The sequence below is a fragment of the Homalodisca vitripennis genome, unplaced genomic scaffold (genome assembly GCF_021130785.1).
Source record: "Homalodisca vitripennis isolate AUS2020 unplaced genomic scaffold, UT_GWSS_2.1 ScUCBcl_10637;HRSCAF=19615, whole genome shotgun sequence".
In the NCBI taxonomy this organism is placed as follows: Eukaryota; Metazoa; Arthropoda; class Insecta; order Hemiptera; family Cicadellidae; genus Homalodisca; species Homalodisca vitripennis.
The window spans coordinates 1-24,660 of NW_025786798.1; the positions used below are offsets into that span (position 1 = coordinate 1).

General features: G+C 30.1%; 1 protein-coding gene across 1 annotated transcript; it reads left to right on the top strand.

Moving 5' to 3' along the window:
• Positions 1-257: 257 nt before the first annotated feature.
• On the top strand, positions 258-23,745 carry LOC124374864 (actin-related protein 2-B-like; the record flags this gene model as incomplete). The annotated part of the gene is made up of 4 exons (XM_046833009.1): positions 258-302; positions 16,451-16,547; positions 19,536-19,720; positions 22,501-23,745. Coding segments are annotated over 4 exons (498 nt in total), but the record flags the coding sequence as incomplete, so codon positions are not given.
• Between the last annotated feature and the right edge of the window lie 915 nt (positions 23,746-24,660).

Below are 24,660 nucleotides of genomic sequence, written 5' to 3' on the forward strand. Positions count from 1 at the left end.
TTGTTGTGGCCTTTCGAGCGCAAAGGGTTAGTGTTTTATTGAGTTGTAAACCATTCAGTATTTTATAACTTTAATTGCATTTAACAATACTAAAACTTTAATGTATCAACGTGTTTTGTGTCTTTGTAACCACATTGTTTTCCATGTACAGTTGCTACTACTAAGAGGCTATGCGTTCAACCACACGGCAGGACTTTGAAACCGTTCGGCAGATGAAGGAGAAACTCTGTTACGTCGGCTACAAACATTGAGACTGAACAGAAACTGGCCCTGGAGACCACAGTGCTGGTGGAGCCTATACGGTGGAGTTAAGTTCTTGCAACTGGACGTCCAAAATGGTCACTCTGTTAAAAGAAAATTCCCCAACAATTACAAACCCTCACATGTTGGTACACGATTTTTAGTGTCAACAAGTAGATATTGAATATGGGGTTTTCTAGACCACTTTTGGGACAGTCAGAAAATCAATGTAAAATACTGTTCATTGAACCATAAACGAATCTATAAATCATGAACTAAAAATAAACGAATCTATAGCTGTTTGATTCTACTTTCTTAAGCTGAAACTTAGTCAAATATGCTTCGAATCAATCTATTGATCTCATATCTGCTTCTAATCTACGAAAATTCTGTAGTAAATATATTAAAATCTTAATGAAAAATCTTGGAAAAGTTAAAGAAAAAATTATTGAAAAAAATAGTATAAAGAATTTAAATTACCTCATACAAACCAATATAGTAATAAAAGTACTATTTTGTCCTATAACTATACTATTTTTTCAATAATTTTAAGTCTTAGTTTACAGATTTTTCTATAATAAATAGAAGAATCTATCACTGTTTCACCAGAAATTGTGCTGATTTCTGTCAAATTCAAGTAAAAATCATTACTTTTTCAAATTCATAGTTAAGAAATTTTCCCTATTTAAATGGAGAGGAAAAAGGTATCATGTCCATACTGCAAAAAAGATGTTTATTGAACATCATTACACCAGGCATTATAATTCAAAGAATCATCTGAAAAATAAAGATATTTATGAAAAAGAACTAAATTATTTGAGGAATTGGGCTAAAGAAAATCAAATTTGTAGATCATGAAAAGATGTACAATATAGAAAAATTTCCGAGAATTAAAGAAAAACTTTAAGGAAGATAAAAAAGATCTCAATCTATTTAAAGATGAAAAAATTCAATCAATCGCTGAAAAATTGTCCATAGAAACAAACGATAAAACTAAGTCTGAAATGATCGAAGAAATTGATAAAACTCTTAAAGTAAAATCCGAAAATATCATTGATGTAGAAGTTTTATCCTCAATACACGGTCTTTTCAAGCAATACATTTTAACAAACTTGAACGACAATTCCATGTCAATTTACAAATATCTTTCAATTATGCGGTCAGAAATTAAAAGTTTAATCGAGAAATTTCAAGAAAAATGTTAAAAAATATGAAGGGTTATCTCTCTTTGGAATGCGAATACGAACGAACTTTAGTAAACGGTGAACGACAAACTTGCCCAATGTACTTTACTATAAAAGCAGACGAAATCTTCGACGTAAACGACTTTATTACTAAGCAATTTAATAAATTAACACAATCGAGAACAGACAAATCATCCAAATAGAGGTTCTGGATGGACATTTAAAAGCTGTAAACAACTAGTTTTGAGCATTAATAAACACGAAATAATGAAACGCAGGATCATATATCGATTTACCACAAGAGATAAAGGTAAAAAAAAGCTTGTATAAATATCAAAAATAAAGATGATTATTGCTTTATTTATTCTATCCGATGTGCTATTGAAAAACCCGAGACACATGTTGACAGAGCAAAGCAATATGAAAAATTTGTAAATGACGAAATATTTTCGGGAATTTGAGTATCCAATTGTCTTTAAAGGATATACAATTATTTGAAAAACGAAGCCATAATTCCAAGTACAAATATCCAAAAATGTCTATAAATATCTATACTTATGATGAGAAATTTAACATTGTTCCGTTGCAAATTTCAGAAATTTATGACGCCGAGTTAGAAGTTGATTTATTGTATGTAAAACAAGAAGATAAATCTCATTATGTTTTGATAACCGATCTAAATAGATTAGTGAGTTCACAGTTATCTAAACATAAAGAAAGGAAATTTTTGTGTCGAAGATGTTTAAGCCATTTCTACAAATCTGGAGATTTAACAGATCATTAGAAATTTGCAAGCAACATGAAGTTTGCAAGCCAATTATGCCAGTTTCCTTGTCAAACGACAACATTTACTAATTATCAAAAGAAATTTTCTCATCCTTACGTTATTTATATGGATTTTGAAAAGCATATTAGAGAAGATTCCAACATGCCAAAAAACAATCCGCAAAAATCGACTACAACCAAGATTCAGAAGCATATTCCTTATGGTTTTACTCTATATTTAGTGTCGAATGTGACCTATCGCATGTACAAACCTATATGTTATAGAGCAAAAAATGAAGACGATTTGCCTAATGTTGCTGCAAAATTGTTTGAAAGAGCTCAATAAAATATCAAAATACATAGCTAAAAAGTATAATTCTAAGAACAAAAAACCTATGAAATTGACCGAAGAAGAAGAATTAGCGTACCAAAAATTCTAGTCTTTGTCATATTTGTGAATGTGAGGGTTTTGATAATCAAACAAGAAAAAAAGTACGAGATCATTGTCATTTAACAGGTAAATTTAGAGGTTCAGCTCATTTATTCTTGTAACTTGAATCTCAAATTTCCTCAAAATATTCCAGTTTTCCTGTCACAATATGAGTAAACTACGATACTCATTTGTACATAAAAGAATTGGCTAAACAATATGGAAATGTTGATTTGATCGCAAACACAGATGAAAAATATATAAATTATTCAGTAAATTCAGGATATGGGTATGAGTTTGAAGATGATAAACCAAGAAAGTTCATCAAGTTTTTCATTCGTAGATACGTTCAGATTTATGGCCTCGTCTATAGAAAAGTTAGCTAAAAATCTAAAGAAAGAAGACTTCAAAACATACAAAATCATTTTATACAAGATGGACGAATATTGAACGCAATTCTAGATAGACAACCAAATGACGAAGAAGAAATTCTTTAAAATTCTATCTGGAAAAGGCATATTTCCTTACGAATTTATCGATAGTATTGAAAAACTTTGATTACACAGAACAGCTGAAAATTCAAGATTTCTATTCACTATTGACAGACGAGAGCATATCTGAGAAAGATTATCAACACTACTTGAGCGTTTGGAACAAATTAAAAGAGAAAAATCTTGGAAATTACTCTGATTTGTACAATATCCAAGATGTTTTATTGCTTGCTGATATATTTGAAAATTTCAGAAATATTTGCTTAAATTGCTATAAACTTGATCCAGCACATTATCTAACAGCTCCAAGCCTCGCATGGGATGCTATGTTAAAATTAACGGAAAATAGAATTACAATTGATTAGTGATTATAATATGTATTTGATGATTGAAAAAGGCATTCGTGGAGGTATTTCTCAATGTATTAAGCGATATGTTAAAGCAAATAACAAATATTTGAACAGATTTCGATAAGACAAAGCCTGATAAAACTATTTACTTTATGTCGATGCAAACAACCTTTATGGTTACGGGCTTATGCAAAATTTACCATATAACGAAATCAAGTGGATGAATCCTAAAACATATACAAAAGAAGAGTGGCAAGAAACAATTTTAGAACTCACTGGCGACGAAGATTATGGCTATATTCTCGAAGTTGATCTAGGATATCCAACAAATTTACATGAACATCACAAGGATCTACCTCTTGCTCCCGAACATTATAAAAATAAAACTTTGCACAACTTTACTGGATAAAACTGAATACGTTGTTCATTCAAGAAATTTGAAATTCTATCTTGAACAAGGTATGATTTTGAAACATGTGAATAGAGTTATTGCATTTGATCAGAAGCCTTTTATGAAAAAGTACATTGATTTTAACACAAACATGAGAACCAAAGCTACAAGTGACTTTGAGAAAGATTTTTACAAGCTGATGAACAACTCAGTTTTTGGAAAATCTATGGAAAATGTGCGAAATAGATGTGATATCAAAACTAGGAAATGAAGAATTTTCAATGAAACAAGCTAAGAAAACAAATTTCAAATGCTTTAATATCTTTGACGACAACTGTATAGCGAGTCACATGTTCAAACAAAAGGTTAAATTTAACAAACCGATCTACATAGGATTTTCAGTTCTTGACCTATCAAAATTGTTAATGTATGAGTTTTATTACGATAAATTAAAGAAGTTTGACCCAGATTTGAATCTGTGTTACATGGATACAGACAGTTATTTCCTAGAATTGAAACGAGATCCTTTTAAAATTATTAAAGAAAATATAGATGACTTTGATACAAGTGATTATCCAAAAGATCACGAATGTTTCACTACTAAAAATAAGAAGGTAATAGGGAAATTCAAAGATGAGTTAAATAGCGAAGTTTTAGAAGAATTTTTGTGGATTGAGATCGAAAATGTATATTCTTACAAATATCTAGGACAAAAATCCAGTTAGGTGTAAAGGAATTAAGAGAAGTGTTGTAAATAAAACAATAAATATCGAAAACTTGAAGAAATGTTTGTTCGAAGATAAAGAAGAATTTAGGGAGATGACAGTAATCAAAAGCTACAAACATGAGTTGTACACTGTTACTATAAACAAGTTAGCACTGAACGCTAAAGATGATAAGAGAATTTGTCCTAGAAAATAAGATCGATACAGTACCGTTATGGCTATAAAAATGAAGCAAAATGTGGTATACTAGACGAACTAAATAAACTTGGAAACTTTGATATGTAAATGGAAGATGATTTAATTCACTGTCACAAGTGTAAAAAGGAAAACGAAAAATATCGATGCTAAGATTGTTCAAACTCAAAACGGATTTGTATAGAATTGCAGCAAAATGTTCAAAATGTAAGACAAATAAGAGTAAATTTATAAAGAATCCTTATGAAAAACAAGTAAAGAAAAGAATCTAAGAATAAGGAAGAAATCGAGATTGAAGCTAGAGAAATTCATGCACCAGTACGAAAAAAGTTTAAAAAGAGAAAAATTATAACTTTAGGAATTGACGATTTATGGGCAGCAGATTTAGTTATAATGTCTAATTATTCAGATCAAAATGATGGATTTAAGTATATGTTAAATGTTATTGATACTTTCTCAATAATATGCTTGGTCAAGAGCTATCAAAAGGAAAAAACGGCAAGGATGTTTCAAAAGCTTTCGAAGATATAGTAAAAGATGCCATAAGGATCAATCACAAACCTCCAAAACCTACTTCATACAGATAAGGGTTTAGAGTTTAAAAATAAAGAATTTAATGATGTTTTGAGAAAATACGACATCAAGATTTATCATACTGAAAACGAAGAGAAATCAAGTATTGTAGAGAGATATAACAGAACTCAAAATGAGAGAATGAAAGTAATTTTTGAGATTAATAAAAACTTTAAATGGATCGATATTCTTCAAAAAATCGTAAACAATTATAACGATACAGTTCACAGCACAATCAAAATGAAGCCCAAAGTCGTAGATAAAGATGCAGAAAAGGAGTTATTAGAGGACCGTTTTTCAAGTTTGTACACACCAAATTTACGAATACTTGGTAAAAACTTCTTCTAAAAACCCAATCTTGAAAAAACATTTCTGCTATCTTCGTTTTTGGATTTCAGTATTAAAGAATATATGCCCGGTTCATTAATAAAAATAGTGTTTTTTTGAAAGTTTGAAGGTAAGAACGATTCGTTCCCCCCTTCTGAATCTATGTTATCGAAGCTTTTTTATATTTTTCTTTTAACGTGATCTCTAATCGCTTTCATCGTATTTTTAAATTCCAATATTTCTGCAATATCTTTTGCTTTAAACCAAAATTCATTATTATATATCCACAATTGTAAAGATATGTTTGTTTTCAAATCTAAGTTGATTATTTATTGGATCTACAACTGTCTCCATTTAGATAGAAAAGAAATTTAACTAGTAATTATTTATTTTGAGAATAAAGCCCAGATTCATTAATGAAAACAGTGTTTTTTTGAAAGTTTGAAGACGGGGGCGAATCACCCCTACCTTCAGAATGTATGTTTTCGAAGCTTTTTTTATATTTTGGGGTCCATTTTAATCCTTTTTCAATCTTAAATATATTGTTGTTTTACTCTCATTATTTAATAAATTTCCCTCAGAGTCTTGTATAGTTAGAACGATTTTTTGAATTCTTTTAATATTTTTTTCTAATTGGAATATAATCAATTTCATTCGGGTTTTCACTGATTTTTGATCCATAAGCAACATTTGGAAAAAAAGTGTACAAAATTTCAGATTCTTTGTGTAAATGTTCGGTATGATTTTCAAAAACTAGGTTCAACGAGATTACAATGTACTTCAATTACATCAAACGGTCTAAATTTTGGCGTTTTATTTCCTAAATATACCTGATTTGGCTCAATAGTTTCTTGAACAAACCCTAATAAATCTACAATAATTGCTGAAAACATTATTGTTTACTGGTGATTTTATTTGAATTTTATTAGAGAGATAATTTTTTTGCATTTTCAAACTTGTTTTCGTCAAAGTTTAAAGATTTATCTGATTGTTTGAATGTTTTCAGATAATTTTTAAGGGAATTTTTTATTTGATCGAAAGTATTAATATCCTTTGTTTAAACCATAATATTTTGTTATGTTCTTCTCACTAAATCCTATACAATAAGGAGAACTTTCACTAATATTTATTACAAAATTGTCAGAATAAAAACCGCTTAAACCGATGAAATAATTTGATTCTTCCTCCAAATGAATAGGATGTTCTAAGTTTAAAACTAATTTAGAGCTTTCTGAAGTCAACTTGAACAGCTTCATTTTCGCTATTTAAATGGAGAAATTTTTAAAGCAAAAAGATCAGATAAAAACTTCAAACGTTTGAAGAAAATAAGAAAGATCAACCAATCAGATTGTTAATTGTTGGTTCAAGTGGATGTGGAAAAACAAAACTTTATTATTGAATTTTATCTACAATAGGTTGATTCCTTATTCCAATTTGTATGTTTTTAGTAAATCTTTAGAAACAAGACGCATACAAAAAATTACAACAAAGATTCAAAAATATTGAGAAGAACTTAAGCAAAGAAATATCACATTTTTATAATGCTTCTGAGGACATAGTTCCGTTAAGCAAATGTAAACCCAATTCGTTAATCGTTTTTGATGATTGTATTTTGGAAAATCAGGACGTTATTAAGGAATATTTCGTAATGTCTCGTCACAAAAAACATATCTTGTATCTATCTTTCCCAATGCTTTTCAAAGGTTGATAAACAAAGTTATTTGAAATAATTTTGAATATGTTGTGTGTTTTTAAGCAAGACGATCACTATTCGAGAAAGATTTACAACAATTATGTGGGATCTGATATGAGTTTTAACCACTTTAATGAATTGTGTGATAAAATTTGGAAAGAAGACTATGGATTTTTTAACTATTAATCTAACTTTGAAGCCTAAAAAATGGAAAATATTTGAATAAATTTTCTAACATAAATGCTGCTCAATGGTATGACAAATCTACTTGATAAAATATTTGTTTACAATTATTTTTACATTATCTTTACTTTTTATTTACATTATGAAAATAACAGAAAAACGGTAAATCTGTTCACGTTCCACGTTCACGTTCATGTTTCACGTTCGTGTTTACGTTTTCACGTTCATGTTTTAAGTTCGTGTTTACGTTTCACGGTCACGTTTTACGTTTCGTGTTCACGTTTTACGTTCCACGTTCACGTTTCAAAATTTTTCTAATTAAATGGTGAACGTGGAACGTAAAAACGTGGAACACGAAACGTAAAACATGAACGTGAAACACGAACGTGAAAACGTAAACACGAACGTAAATCTGTTCACGTTCCACGTTCACGTTTCACGTTCATGTTTTACGTTTCGTGTTCACGTTTTTACGTTCCACGTTCACCATTTAATTAGAAAAATTTTGAAACGTGAACGTGGAACGTAAAAACGTGAACATGAAACGTAAAAACATGAACGTGAAACACGAACGTGAAACGTAAACACGAACGTAAAACATGAACGTGAAACGTAAACACGAACGTGAAACATGAACGTGAACGTGGAACGTGAACAGATTTACCGTTTTTTTTTCTGTTATTTTCATAATGTAAATAAAAAGGTAAAGATATAATGTATAAAAATAATTGTAACAAATATTTTATCAAGTAGATTTGTCATACCATTGAGCAGCATTTATGTTAGAAAATTTATTCAAATATTTTCCATTTTTAGGCTTCAAAGTTAGATTAATAGTTAAAAAATCCATAGTCTTCTTTCCAAATTTTATCACACAATTCATTAAAGTGGTTAAAAACTCATATCAGATCCCACATAATTGTTGTAAATCTTTCTCGAATAGTGATCGTCTTGCTTAAAAACACACAACATATTCAAATTATTTCTAATAACTTGTTTATCAACCTTTGAAAAGCATTGGGAAAGAGATTAGATACAAGATATGTTTTTGTGACGAGACATTACGAAATATTCCTTAATAACGTCCTGATTTTCCAAAATACAATCATCAAAAACGATTAACGAATTGGGTTTACATTTGCTTAACGGAACTATGTCCTCAGAAGCATTATAAAAATGTGATATTTCTTTGCTTAAGTTCTTCTCAATATTTTTGAATCTTTGTTGTAATTTTTTGTATGCGTCTTGTTCTAAAGATTTACTAAAAAACATACAAATTGGAATAAGGAATCAACCTATTGTAGATAAAATTCAATAATAAAGTTGTTTTTCCACATCCACTTGAACCAACAATTAACAATCTGATTGGTTGATCTTTCTTATTTTCTTCAAACGTTTGAAGTTTTATCTGATCTTTTTGCTTTAAAAATTTCTCCATTTAAATAGCGAAAATGAAGCTGTTCAAGTTGACTTCAGAAAGCTCTAAATTAGTTTTAAACTTAGAACATCCTATTCATTTGGAGGAAGAATCAAATTATTTCATCGGTTTAAGCGGTTTTTATTCTGACAATTTTGTAATAAATATTAGTGAAAGTTCTCCTTATTGTATAGGATTTAGTGAGAAGAACATAACAAAATATTATGGTTTTAAACAAAGGATATTATACTTTCGATCAAATAAAAAATTCCCTTAAAAATTATCTGAAAACATTCAAACAATCAGATAAATCTTTAAACTTTGACGAAAACAAGTTTGAAATGCAAAAAAATTATCTCTCTAATAAAATTCAAATAAAATCACCAGTAACAATAATGTTTTCAGCAATTATTGTAGATTTATTAGGGTTTGTTCAAGAAAACTATTGAGCCAAATCAGGTATATTTAGGAAATAAAACGCCAAAATTTAGGACCGTTTGATGTAATTGAAGTACATTGTAATCTCGTTGAACCTAGTTTTGAAAATCATACCGAACATTTACACAAAGAATCTGAAATTTTGTACACTTTTTTTCCAAATGTTGCTTATGGATCAAAAATCAGTGAAAACCCGAATGAAATTGATTATATTCCAATTAGAAAAAATATTAAAAGAATTCAAAAAATCGTTCTAACTATACAAGACTCTGAGGGAAATTTATTAAATAATGAGAGTAAAAACAACAATATATTTAAGATTGAAAAAGGATTAAAATGGACCCCAAAATATAAAAAAAGCTTCGAAAACATACATTCTGAAGGTAGGGGTGATTCGCCCCCGTCTTCAAACTTTCAAAAAAACACTGTTTTCATTAATGAATCTGGGCTTTATTCTCAAAATAAAAATTACTAGTTAAATTTCTTTTCTATCTAAATGGAGACAGTTGTAGATCCAATAAATAATCAACTTAGATTTGAAAACAAACATATCTTTACAATTGTGGATTATAATAATGAATTTTGGTTTAAAGCAAAAGATATTGCAGAAATATTGGAATTTAAAAATACGATGAAAGCGATTAGAGATCACGTTAAAGAAAAATATAAAAAAGCTTCGATAACATAGATTCAGAAGGGGGGAACGAATCGTTCTTACCTTCAAACTTTCAAATAAAACACTATTTTTATTAATGAACCGGGCATATATTCTTTAATACTGAAATCAAAAACGAAGATAGCAGAAATGTTTCAAGATTGGGTTTTAGAAGAAGTTTTACCAAGTATTCGTAAATTTGGTGTGTACAAACTTGAAAACGGTCTCTAATAACTCCTTTTCTGCATCTTTATCTACGACTTTGGGCTTCATTTTGATTGTGCTGTGAACTGTATCGTTATAATTGTTTACGATTTTTTGAAGAATATCGATCCATTTAAAGTTTTTATTAATCTCAAAAATTACTTTCATTCTCTCATTTTGAGTTCTGTTATATCTTCTCTACAATACTTGATTTCTCTTCGTTTTCAGTATGATAAATCTTGATGTCGTATTTTCTCAAAACATCATTAAATTCTTTATTTTTAAACTCTAAACCCTTATCTGTATGAAGTAGGTTTGGAGGTTTGTGATTGATCCTTATGGCATCTTTTACTATATCTTCGAAAGCTTTTGAAACATCCTTGCCGTTTTTTCTTTTGATAGCTCTTGACCAAGCATATTTTGAGAAAGTATCAATAACATTTAACATATACTTAAATCCATCATTTTGATCTGAATAATTAGGACATTATAACTAAATCTGCTGCCCATAAATCGTCAATTCCTAAAGTTATAATTTTTCTCTTTTTAAACTTTTTTCGTACTGGTGCATGAATTTCTCTAGCTTCAATCTCGATTTCTTCCTTATTCTTAGATTCTTTCTTTACTTGTTTTTCATAAGGATTCTTTATAAATTTACTCTTATTTGTCTTACATTTTGAACATTTTGCTGCAATTCTATACAATCCGTTTTGAGTTTGAACAATCTTAGCATCGATATTTTTCGTTTTCTTTTTACACTTGTGACAGTGAATTAAATCATCTTCCATTTACATATCAAAGTTTCCAAGTTTATTTAGTTCGTCTAGTATACCACATTTTGCTTCATTTTTATAGCCATACGGTACTGTATCGATCTTATTTTCTAGGACAATTCTCTTATCATCTTTAGCGTTCAGTGCTAACTTGTTTATAGTAACAGTGTACAAACTCATGTTTGTAGCTTTTGATTACTGTCATCTCCTAAATTCTTCTTTATCTTCGAACAAACATTTCTTCAAGTTTTCGATATTTATTGTTTTATTTACAACACTTCTCTTAATTCCTTTACACCTAACTGGATTTTTTGTCTAGATATTTGTAAGAATACATTTTCGATCTCAATCCACAAAATTCTTCTAAAACTTCGCTATTTAACTCATCTTTGAATTTCCCTATTACCTTCTTATTTTTAGTAGTGAAACATTCGTGATCTTTTGGGATAATCACTTGTATCAAAGTCATCTATATTTTCTTTAATAATTTTAAAAGGATCTCGTTTCAATTCTAGGAAATAACTGTCTGTATCCATGTAACACAGATTCAAATCTGGGTCAAACTTCTTTAATTTATCGTAATAAAAACTCATACATTAACAATTTTGATAGGTCAAGAACTGAAAATCCTATGTAGATCGGTTTGTTAAATTTAACCTTTTGTTTGAAACATGTGACTCGCTATACAGTTGTCGTCAAAGATATTAAAGCATTTGAAATTTGTTTTCTTAGCTTGTTTCATTGAAAATTCTTCATTTCCTAGTTTGATATCACATCTATTTCGCACATTTTCCATAGATTTTCCAAAAACTGAGTTGTTCATCAGCTTGTAAAAATCTTTCTCAAAGTCACTTGTAGCTTTGGTTCTCATGTTTGTGTTAAAATCAATGTACTTTTTCATAAAAGGCTTCTGATCAAATGCAATAACTCTATTCACATGTTTCAAAATCATACCTTGTTCAAGATAGAATTTCAAATTTCTTGAATGAACAACGTATTCAGTTTTATCCAGTAAAGTTGTGCAAAGTTTATTTTTATAATGTTCGGGAGCAAGAGGTAGATCCTTGTGATGTTCATGTAAATTTGTTGGATATCCTAGATCAACTTCGAGAATATAGCCATAATCTTCGTCGCCAGTGAGTTCTAAAATTGTTTCTTGCCACTCTTCTTTTTGTATATGTTTTAGGATTCATCCACTTGATTTCGTTATATGGTAAATTTTGCATAAGCCCGTAACCATAAAGGTTGTTTGCATCGACATAAAGTAAATAGTTTTCAGGCTTTGTCTTATCGAAATCTTTCAAATATTTGTTATTTGCTTTAACATATCGCTTAATACATTGAGAAATACCTCCACGGAATGCCCTTTTTCAATCATCAAATACATATTATAATCACTAATCAATTGTAATTCTATTTTCGTTAATTTTAACATAGCATCCCATGCGAGGCTTGGAGCTGTTAGATAATGTGCTGGATCAAGTTTATAGCAATTTAAGCAAATATTTCTGAAATTTTCAAAATATATCAGCAAGCAATAAAACATCTTGGATATTGTACAAATCAGAGTAATTTCCAAGATTTTTCTCTTTTAATTTGTTCCAAACGCTCAAGTAGTGTTGATAATCTTTCTCAGATATGCTCTCGTCTGTCAATAGTGAATAGAAATCTTGAATTTTCAGCTGTTCTGTGTAATCAAGTTTTTCAATACTATCGATAAATTCGTAAGGAAATATGCCTTTTCCAGATAGAATTTTAAAGATTTCTTCTTCGTCATTTGGTTGTCTATCTAGAATTGCGTTCAATATTCGTCCATCTTGTATAAAATGATTTGTATGTTTGAAGTCTTCTTTCTTTAGATTTTTAGCTAACTTTTCTATAGACGAGGCCATAAAATCTGAACGTATCTACGAATGAAAACTTGATGAACTTTCTTGGTTTATCATCTTCAAACTCATACCCATATCCTGAATTTACTGAATAATTTATATATTTTTCATCTGTGTTTGCGATCAAATCAACATTTCCATTATTGTTTAGCCAATTCTTTTATGTACAAATGAGTATCGTAGTTACTCATATTGTGACAGAAAACTGGAATATTTTGAGGAAATTTGAGATTCAAGTTACAAGATAAATGAGCTGAACCTCTAAATTTACCTGTTGTTAAATGACAATGATCTCGTACTTTTTTTCTTGTTTGATTATCAAAACCCTCACATTCACAAATATGACAAAGACTAGAATTTTGGTACGCTAATTCTTCTTCTTCGGTCAATTTCATAGGTTTTTTGTTCTTAGAATTATACTTTTTAGCTATGTATTTTGATATTTTATTGAGCTCTTCAAACAATTTTGCAGCAACATTAGGCAAATCGTCTTCATTTTTTGCTCTATAACATATAGGTTTGTACATGCGATAGGTCACATTCGACACTAAATATAGAGTAAAACCATAAGGAATATGCTTCTGAATCTTGGTTGTAGTCGATTTTTGCGGATTGTTTTTGCATGTTGGAATCTTCTCTAATATGCTTTCAAAATCCATATAAATAACGTAAGGATGAGAAAATTTCTTTTGATAATTAGTAAATGTTGTCGTTTGACAAGGAAACGGCCATAATTGGCTTGCAAACTTCATGTTGCTTGCAAATTTCTAATGATCTGTTAAATCTCCAGATTTGTAGAAATGGCTTAAACATCTTCGACACAAAAATTTCCTTTCTTTATGTTTAGATAACTGTGAACTCACTAATCTATTTAGATCGGTTATCAAAACATAATGAGATTTATCTTCTTGTTTTACATACAATAAATCAACTTCTAACTCGGCGTCATAAATTTCTGAAATTTGCAACGGAACAATGTTAAATTTCTCATCATAAGTATAGATATTTATAGACATTTTTGGATATTTGTACTTGGAATTATGGCTTCGTTTTTCAAATAATTGTATATCCTTTAAAGACATTGGATACTCAAATTCCGAAAATATTTCGTCATTTACAAATTTTTCATATTGCTTTGCTCTGTCAACATGTGTCTCGGGTTTTTCAATAGCACATCGGATAGAATAAATAAAGCAATAATCATCTTTATTTTTGATATTTATACAAGCTTTTTTTACCTTTATCTCTTGTGGTAAATCGATATATGATCCTGCGTTCATTATTTCGTGTTTATTAATGCTCAAAACTAGTTGTTTACAGCTTTTAAATGTCCATCCAGAACCTCTATTTGGATGATTTGTCTGTTCTCGATGTGTTTAATTTATTAAATTGCTTAGTAATAAAGTCGTTTACGTCGAAGATTTCGTCTGCTTTTATAGTAAAGTACATTGGGCAAGTTTGTCGTTCACCGTTTACTAAAGTTCGTTCGTATTCGCATTCCAAAGAGAGATAACCCTTCATATTTTTAACATTTTCTTGAAATTTCTCGATTAAACTTTTAATTTCTGACCGCATAATTGAAAGATATTTGTAAATTGACATGGAATTGTCGTTCAAGTTTGTTAAAATGTATTGCTTGAAAAGACCGTGTATTGAGGATAAAACTTCTACATCAATGATATTTTCGGATTTTACTTTAAGAGTTTTATCAATTTCTTCGATCATTTCAGACTTAGTTTTATCGTTTGTTTCTATGGACAATTTTTCAGCGATTGATTGAATTTTTTCATCTTTAAATAGATTGAGATCTTTTTTATCTTCCTTAAAGTTTTTCTTTAATTCTCGTAATTTTTCTATATTGTACATCTTTTCATTGATCTACAATTTGATTTTCTTTAGCCCAATTCCTCAAATAATTTAGTTCTTTTTCATAAATATCTTTATTTTTCAGATGATTCTTTGAATTATAATGCCTGGTGTAATGATGTTCAAAAACATCTTTTTTGCAGTATGGACATGATACCTTTTTCCTCTCCATTTAAATAGGGAAAATTTCTTAACTATGAATTTGAAAAAGTAATGATTTTTACTTGAATTTGACAGAAATCAGCACAATTTCTGGTGAAACAGTGATAGATTCTTCTATTTATTATAGAAAAATCTGTAAACTAAGACTTAAAAATTATTGAAAAAAATAGTATAGTTATAGGACAAAATAGTAACTTTTATTACTATATTGGTTTGTATGAGGTAATTTAAATTCTTTATACTATTTTTTCAATAATTTTTTTCTTTAACTTTTCCAAGATTTTTCATTAAGATTTTAATATATTTACTACAGAATTTTCGTAGATTAGAAGCAGATATGAGATCAATAGATTGATTCGAAGCATATTTGACTAAGTTTCAGCTTAAGAAAGTAGAATCAAACAGCTATAGATTCGTTTATTTTTAGTTCATGATTTATAGATTCGTTTATGGTTCAATGAACAGTATTTTACATTGATTTTCTGACTGTCCCAAAAGTGGTCTAGAAACCCCATATTCATATCTACTTCAACAAATTTACATTAGAATAACAATATATAATAAAGTCTGTTGCAATAAATTCAATGTTATCGAGGGAGGAATACAATATTTGTATATTTACGTCACAGTATTATTGACAAAGGAGAAAAATATATTGTTACGTATAATTTGGTGGTTCCTACAATAAAAAGGCTATTCAGAAAGTAAGGAACGTATTGGAATTAAAAGAAAACCATAAAAGTGCCACTCAGCGTGTTGTCAAAACGCTGTTTTGCTAGACAGGTCTTCATTTTCGGGAACAAGTGAAAATCCATGAACACCATGACTGTGGTAGGCCTCCAAAAACGTCAAAGCTGCCCTCATTTGCTATTCTTTATGGTGATCTTTAAACATTTTTGGCATCGATCTTGCACAAAATTTGTGGTAGCCTAGCTTCTGCGAGAAAAAGTCAAACAATAAAGTCCGTGATGAAACTTGTGGGAAAAAACATAGAGAAAGCTCAGTCATTGTAAAAGGCGGTTTTCATGAATCTTTTCGTCATCTTTGGCGACCAGATCAACAGTCACCAATGCTCGAACGTCCACTCTTCTCTTGATCATGAATGTTTGTTCTGCCATTTTAAAACTGAATGCACCATTTATCCATTACATTGTTCTCGTACATTTCACATAGTTTCCAATTAATTTCTAATGGTTTTAAATTTTCTGCTAAAAAAGAACAAATCCCAGACCGCACTTCAAAACAGTTGATTTTTGATTGCAGCACACATTTTAAATTTGAATGATAAAAAACTGGGTAGTGTGGCAATATTCCCGTTGTTACGGCAAGACACTGACTGAGGTGCCGAGCATGAGCACGTCTAGCGACGACTTTCTGAATAGCCCTCGTATTTGGTTCATTATTTGGTCAATTGATTTGATAATCATCTAGTTGCTTGATCTTTACTTATATTATTTATAAATGTAGCAATGAAGACCTGTTTTTTTTTTTTATTTCAGTTACCAGATGGTCGGGTTATCAAGCTCGGTGGAGAGAGGTTTGAAGCCCCACCGGAAGCTCTCTTTCAGCCGCATCTCATTGATGTGGAGGGTCAAGGTGAGTTTTGTACTCGTTTTGTAATACTTAACCCTATGCACTTCACGAGGACACTTGCTGATTCTCTCACTCATCTCAAATTAAATCTTAGGTAGTTATTCTCTCAGCTTGCCGGGCTGACTGAGTTCACTCTGCAATTGCGTAACCAAGTTTCAGCAGGAGGCATGTAGCTATGTGCCTAAGTTTTAGTCATGCATAAAAACATTGGTCAGCAAGCAGGAAAGATAAGTGGTGGCAGTGCCAATCCTTGCCATCTCCCCCACTGGCCAAGGTCACGATAACGGTTTTACGCCTCCTACTGATTTGTATTAAAACGACAGTATACGGGCTTCGGCCTCTTAAATAACTGGGATTTAAAAGCAAACACTCACAAATGTTTATCAGCTTTAAGTTTCAAAAATTGTATTACTTTACTTTTGTTAGTACTAGTTGCATTGTTATTGTTTTCTTGTAAATGTACCAAGCAATATGTAATTTTAGCTGTCATTTTCCCTAATTTGAAAGTATTTGTAATATGGAAATACAATCAGTCTCAGTTAGGTTGTATAATTCAATTTAATTAATTTCTTTGCTATAATCTTCTGTAAAATGGTAAAAACCGTTGGAAATAAATAAATAAATTAGGTCTCAGATATCAATAGAGTATAAAATAATTTTTAAATTTTGATGTTTGGCTTCACCAAATGCACTAGTATTTCAATAAATTGATACGATACTCATATGGCAGTGGCATTGGCAATCAAATTTAAAAAACCCAAACAATATTTGCTATGTTATGTGCTGCAAATAGTGAAATATTCCTTTAGTTCCTTATTTGGCCAAGAGATTGCAGCACTTTCCAGCACCGCCAGGATAAGAATTGAATATTATTACTGAGTGATACGGTGGACCACACGTAGTGGCCTGATGAGCTGAACGGGAAAAAACGTCAAGGGACGTAAGAGTAGCCTGGAGATGTTGATGGAAAGGTCATTGTCAATGTCTCTGAGCTGACTCAGAGAACAGCTATGACTAGTTGATGAGCACAATAGGTTTAATATGTTGATAGAATAGAATCTCTGGCTGGAAAAGTGGTGGGATACATTGATGCTATACAAGGTGCGGTGCTCAAATGTCCCCCCTCCCCCTCCCTGGACATTTGTCAGTGATACATCAAGAGCACTTGTGTGTCCATTGTGCAGTAAATGTGTTAAACATATATTTTTAATTAAAGAGTGTTGTTTGGATTTAAGTACAATGGTATTTGTCATTACTAAAATTCACCCACAGCTTTGTAAGTTTGTTTGGATACAATAAAGTAACTTTTTTAAATAAATTGATACAACGAAGAATATATCAGTCTTATCAACGAATCCAACAAAGTAGCTTGATAAAATGGTGTATGATTTTCTTTTTATTTACAAATCTGTTTATGCTCGATTTTCTTATTGCTTTCATGGTCAATGCAGATAGATTAGAACATTATTTTTACCTTCAATTTTGACCTTTTGACTCCAAAAATATCAATGCAGCTCTTCCTTGGAACAAGAAGAACCTATATACCAAGTATGAAGTCTGTAGGATGTTTCTATCAAGTGTTATCACACGGACGGGTAGACCAGACACAATTTTAAGAAGGTCTTGTCCAATCTTTAAAGGAAAACCAGACCTGTAGAATAGTCCGTTAATTAATCCAGCTACTTATAAGAATGAAAAAAGCCACTCTTTTGAGCTTGATCTAATCCATTAGCGTATAGTGTATTGGTGGAACCGTTTAATTTGGTTCCTGCATAACCCATTTCTAACTATACAAAACTGTTCTGATTCTTAAAACAAGAATTCTTGAACTTAGTGCCCAACGTAGTTTATCCGATAGATTGCACTGCATTTCGCTAACATTTTATATATTTGAAGTTGTAACTGGTTTTCTGAGATGTTCATTTTAATGCCTTTATTTATAGATTTATGTGATCAATTTATTAGTTTATTTTTTTAAAGTCTATTTGGGTTTGTTTATTCAGATTTACTATATAAAGAAGAAAATATAATTTGAGAGTTAAGTATGCTATCAAAAAGTGTTTGCTTGATCATCTACTTAATTTTTGTAATACTTTAAATATGACAAAAATAAAGCATTTCACTTACAAACAGCTTGAATGCTATAATTTTCACAACCTTTAAGTTCAAAGTTTATCTGTTAGATTGCATATGCATTCACTTGTGATTGTGCTGCATTTCATCATACATTGTGGAAAATATCAAAATATTGAGTTGTCTAATGTGTGGTTTATGCTAAACTATATGTAGTAATGTATAAGATTATGGTATTAAAAATATCTACATAAAAATTATTCCTATTTTATGAATTATATAATACTTCATATATTTTATTACATTTGTGTAACTAAATATTAATTTATATGCAGTTTATTATCTAATTATTATTACACATGCCTACTTGGTTTTTGTGTTCAATTTTCATAAAAGAAGGAGAAAATTTAGTCAGAGCATTTTTTGTTGTAACAAAAATAATGTTTAGAATACGTATTTAATTTTTGTATTATTTTAGAAGGAAGAAATAGTGACCAATCGTCCTGAATAATATTTACTGTATAAAAACTATTCATTAATGGTTAAAAGCATTCATCATTTTATAATGTGCAATCTATTGTTATGAATAAAACATCTGAAACTTTATATTTTTAACCATGTATGGTATTTTAAAACCAAATATTGTATAAAATTTTGGATTTAAAATAGTACATTAACATATACAAACAAAATTTCAAATTCTGCCAGAATTGAAAATTGGGAACTGAAACATTTAGATGATTTTGAGAACAATAAGTTCACTAAGAAAACACATGAAATGTATTTTTGCAATTCAACTTCAAAACAATGTTAACCTAATCCAATCATTAATTTCTTATAAGTGTTAGATATTTTCTGAGTTGGAGTTTCTACCAAATCTACACGTTGAATACAGAATTTTTGTTTTTTTTTTTCCAGGAATAGCAGAGCTGGTGTTCAACACGATACAGGCGGCGCACATCGACATCCGAGCTGAGTTGTACAAACACATTGTGCTCTCGGGGGGCTCCACCATGTACCCGGGACTGCCCAGCCGGTTGGAGCGGGAGATCAAACAACTCTACCTGGAGCGCGTCTTGCGCAACGACATGGATAAGCTCAATGTGGGTAACCCAGATGTGAACGTTATTCTATTTTTGTTTTTATGGCATTTTTCTCTCTGTAACAATGCTTTTATAAAATAAAAAAATTAGATATTTTTTGTAATTTTTGTTTTTGCTTGTATGTGTTAAATAAAAATTAATTTTAAAATCTTGGGGTTTGGATTTGGTGCGTATTGGGTAAACAAATCAGTTATTATATTTATTTATTTACATGCAGTTACAAGTTAAAAAACCTAATTACAACAGAGTGGTACTAAAAAAGAGAGGATTGCGTGAGGGAATAGTAGAAAGAATAAAGAACCTGTACGCATATGTAAAAACAGGGTAAGAATTGAAGAAAAATATACAGATACTTTTAAAACAGAGAGGAGGAGTAAGGCAGGGAAGCATATTGTCACCTTTCCTTTTTCAATATTATAATGGATGAAATTATTCTAGAAGTACAAGGAAACAGAGGAGCAGAAGAACTTAAGACAATAGCATATGCGGGATGACATAATGATATGGGAAAATAGGGAAGAAGAGTTAGAACGAGAGTTAAACAAATGGGCAAAAGTGGCGAAGAAATATGGTTTAGAGATGAACATACAAAAATGTAAAGTAATGAAAGTAGAGAGAAGGGATGGAAATAACAAAGACGTGTTAGTTGAAGGAAAAAGACTTGAAAAGGTGAAGGAATTCTGTTATTTAGGAAGTATCATAACAGATAGGGGCACAATAAGAGAAGAGATAGGAAACAGAATATGGAAGAGTGGAAAGTTTTTCAATATGGTAAAGAAGATTGTGTGGAGTTTGGAACATTGGGAAAGAATCAAAAGTATTGATGTATAAATCTTATTTCCAACCAATTTTATTATATGGAGCAGAGACGTGGACGTGGACTAAAAATGATTTAAGCAGATTGCAAGCTGCAGAAATGAGATTTTTTAAGAGGGATAGAGAAGACTACAAGAAGAGATAGAATAAGGAACGAAATAACTAGAGAAAGATTGAAGGTAGTTTCACTGCAAGAGACAATGGAAGGAAGAAGAATACAGTGGATGGGGCATGTGAAGAGGATGGGAGATAATAGAATGCCTAGAATAGCACTGGAGAAGGAGGAAGGAGGAAGAAGACCAAGAGGAAGACCGAGAGGAAGATGGGGAGGACCAAGTGTGGAAAGACATAGAGAGAAGGGGACTACAGAAAATACAGGTGGATGAAGAGGAGACCTGGAACGATAGACTAAAGTGGAGGAGGCTGTGTACGACGACCCCGTGAGAACGGAAACGTCTGACGATGATGATGATGATGGTACTAAAAAACAAAAACTACCACTTGTAAGCAAGTAAAAAGTATTCATAACACAAACTATTAAACTCAAAACGACATATACAAATAGTATACATAAAAAAATCAACTAGCAATAAACAAGGATACAATCACTTTTATTAAATAGAATGAGAAACTATGTTATATAAGCTATGCCAAACTATGGTTTATATTATTATGCTTATAAATGTTTATGTATCAAGCACAGTTAAACATACCCTTCTGAATTCACTTAAAACTATTGTTAAAAATATCTTAATTTAAAGCCATTGAATTGTAAAGCCGCATCTTTGAGACTTTACAATTCTATGTGTGTATATATTTGAAGTTTCTTCATCTTTACAGTACATTTAAGAAGTAATATAAAAATGTGGCTCTTTCTTTTAGTGTATCTGCGCTTGATACTCGGTTATTTTAATAATTTTGCTGTATTAGTATTAAACTAATGTAATGGAAAAGATTACATTAATAACTGTAAAGATACGTTATGTTTTATATCACTTTTGTGAGGTGTTAACCCTTTGAGTGCCAAGTGTTTATTGAGTGGGTGTACTGAAAAGTGCCAGGTATTGTTTTATTGGGTGCACCTAAAAGTGCCAGCCCTTTTGAAGGCATTTTGCAAGGTTTCAGTAAAGAATTCACAGTTTGATTATTTAATAAGCTATCAACATATTTTTTTGTAATTTTTCTTTGAAAACTCTGCCTAATTAACATAAAATAATAAAGTTACCATAAAATTAAATTTAGGAATAAAAAAAAAACATGGAATTACGTCAAAAAATTCCAGAATTTAAATTTCATTTTTCAACCTAATTATCATTACCATAAAAAATCGTAATATCCTTTTCTTTGTCCGTATCACCGGAAAGGGTATTCAATTGTCTATAAATCTTGAAAAATTCTATATGACCTTCAATAATGAGTGAGTTTACAACATTTCAGAAATTAATGTCAGATTGTTTCCAGTAGCCATGTCAACCAAAAATGTTTATGTCAGTTCTAGATTGATTTTCGTTAAAGTAAATTGATCGGAGGTGTACTATAAAAAATTTATTTTGAAAAGAACAGTTCTTCACAAACAATATAATTTAATATTAGTTTTTAAAAATATTGTTTTTGATTTTTAGTGATTTTTTTTTTCGTGAACGTCCGGTAAAATCGGATGTTGGCATTCAAAGGGTTAAGTAGAAAAAAAATTTGACAAATTGCTAACAAGGTAGAAAACAAAATTAGTCACAAATAAAGAAACAAAGGATTTAGTTTATTTATACAAGTTTTGAAAAATCAGCCATTAGTTTTACGTAAAAAACACTAATGAAGACTAATGTACCACAAAACGTTACAAATATCAAGGCAACAATTTATTGGCTGGTAAATAGCTTTTCCCAGAGATTTTTATCACAGTTCTTTATCTCAATCAATTAAAATTCTTGTACCTTATTTTAAAGGCTCTGGTATTGTGTTAACAGAAGCTGAAGATCAGGATAGAAGATCCTCCAAGGCGGAAGGACATGGTATTCATCGGTGGGGCCGTCCTGGCCGAGGTAATGAAGGACAAACCCAACTTCTGGATCACCAACCAGGAGTACCAGGAAGAGGGCAAGAATGTGCTCAACAAACTCGGTCCACGTTCTGGTTAAATATCCTACCTCAAAAACGTTTTGTTTTGATATAAGTTAATATGTATATTTTTAAATATTTAAATTTTTTGTAAGACTTTGCATTTACTTAAGAGTTTTCAAAGTTTTTATACTGTTAAATAGGTTTATACTATAAAAAGTCATTTAATATAAGATTGATTCACTATGAGTTTAGCGAAATCGAACGTTTTTCTTTTTACCCGCTTTAAGACTTGCATTTTTATAGAAGCAGCATGATTATCGAGATGAAATGTATCAAGATAAATAATGGAATCGTGGTTGATAACAATTAGTTTTAAGACCGTTTCAATATAGTCTTTCTCTATCTTCATATTATAAATGAGTACAACTGTGAATATGATAAAAAATGGGTAGAAAAATTAAATACAAGTGATATTTCTCTATTAATCATTGTATAAATGACTTAAAGTGTACATAATATATAGTGGGTAGAAAAAGTAACAGATAAATTAATGATGGAATTCGAAGTCCAGCTTTGCAACAATGAAAGATAGGGATCTCGTGATAGATATTTTCAAAACAGATTAAACAGATTAAATAAGTTAAGGTGTTAATTTCGGTTAACAGCAGCCCTAACACTTGGCTTTCTTTGCCATATTGATGAGATTAGCAACATTTTTATTGACTGACAGATAAATTGACAGAAAATTCACCCACTAGTTTGATATAAAAATTCAACTACCAAATAAGACTAACAGATTTTTGAGGTTAGGAAAAGAGGATTTTGGTGCAAATGTTTTTTTTATAGATAATCCTCAAATAATTACACAAAATGTTAAAACTATTCTTCAAAAGTTTATATTTAGTTTATTGCCTTTGTTTGACTAGATATAAATATTTATTGTGATTTATTATCAAAAAATGTATTTATAAGTAAAGTTATATATTCCACACACAGATAAGTATTATCATAATTATTATTTTGTATAAGTTATCATTTAGTTTTATTTATAAATCTTTATTATTATTGTGAAATAAAATTAGCTCATTTTTTTAAAGATTGTAAAATATTACAATGTTTAGGAATAAATTGTGAGATATCCTGTTTGTATATTTATTTGTTTTTATTGATCCCATTTATATATTATTTGTAATTAATGGTTTTTACTAATTACACTGACTCTGACAAAGGCATGGTGTTATTGATCTTGGAAAGTGTTTCTTATTCAAGAAAAATCATTAAATGGTTTAAAATTTCAAAATATTGTAATGAAATGATTTGTTCAACCCTTTGACTACAGAATGTCACTTTGTCTAAAGTCAAAGGTTCTTTATTTATATACAAGTACAGAGATACTGTGCAAAGGCAATTAAAATTAATTATAACTTTTATAAAATAGTGGTGATTCCATGACATTAAAGTGTATGATGTGTCTTTATGTAAAACTTTTTAGTATAAATCCCTCGATTTTATTACTTTTGATACAAATTGGAAAGAAAAATACATCTGTTAACTTGTTCACGAGTGTGTACTCATATGATGTCGCCATGGTTATAAGAGTAAGCCATTTTCTAACCTCAAAGGAACAGATTTTATTGTCATTATTACTAGTCATAATAGAGACTCTATTTCCATACCAGTCGTTCCTTTGGGTTACAGTTTTTGACAAACTATTACAGGCATCAACCCCCTAACAGCCCTGACAGTGGAGGCATACAGACAACATTTTTGTTAGTCTTTCACATAACAAATTAGCCTTTTATTTAGCAGTTTCTTAGGAGGACGTACGCTTAACCTAAAACAATAAAACTGATCATTGACAACTCAAAAACACTGCAACATGAAAATTGGAATAAAGTATTCAATGAAAGAGATGTTGAAAGTCAAATCAATATCTTTGTATAGATAAAATTGGTTTATCAAAAAGGTAGTAATCAACAGATGAGAACTTCGAGATAATTTTATTTTACATATCAATTGCCCTCCAGAATGAATAGTTATAAACTAAAGAAGTTTGAACATAAAAC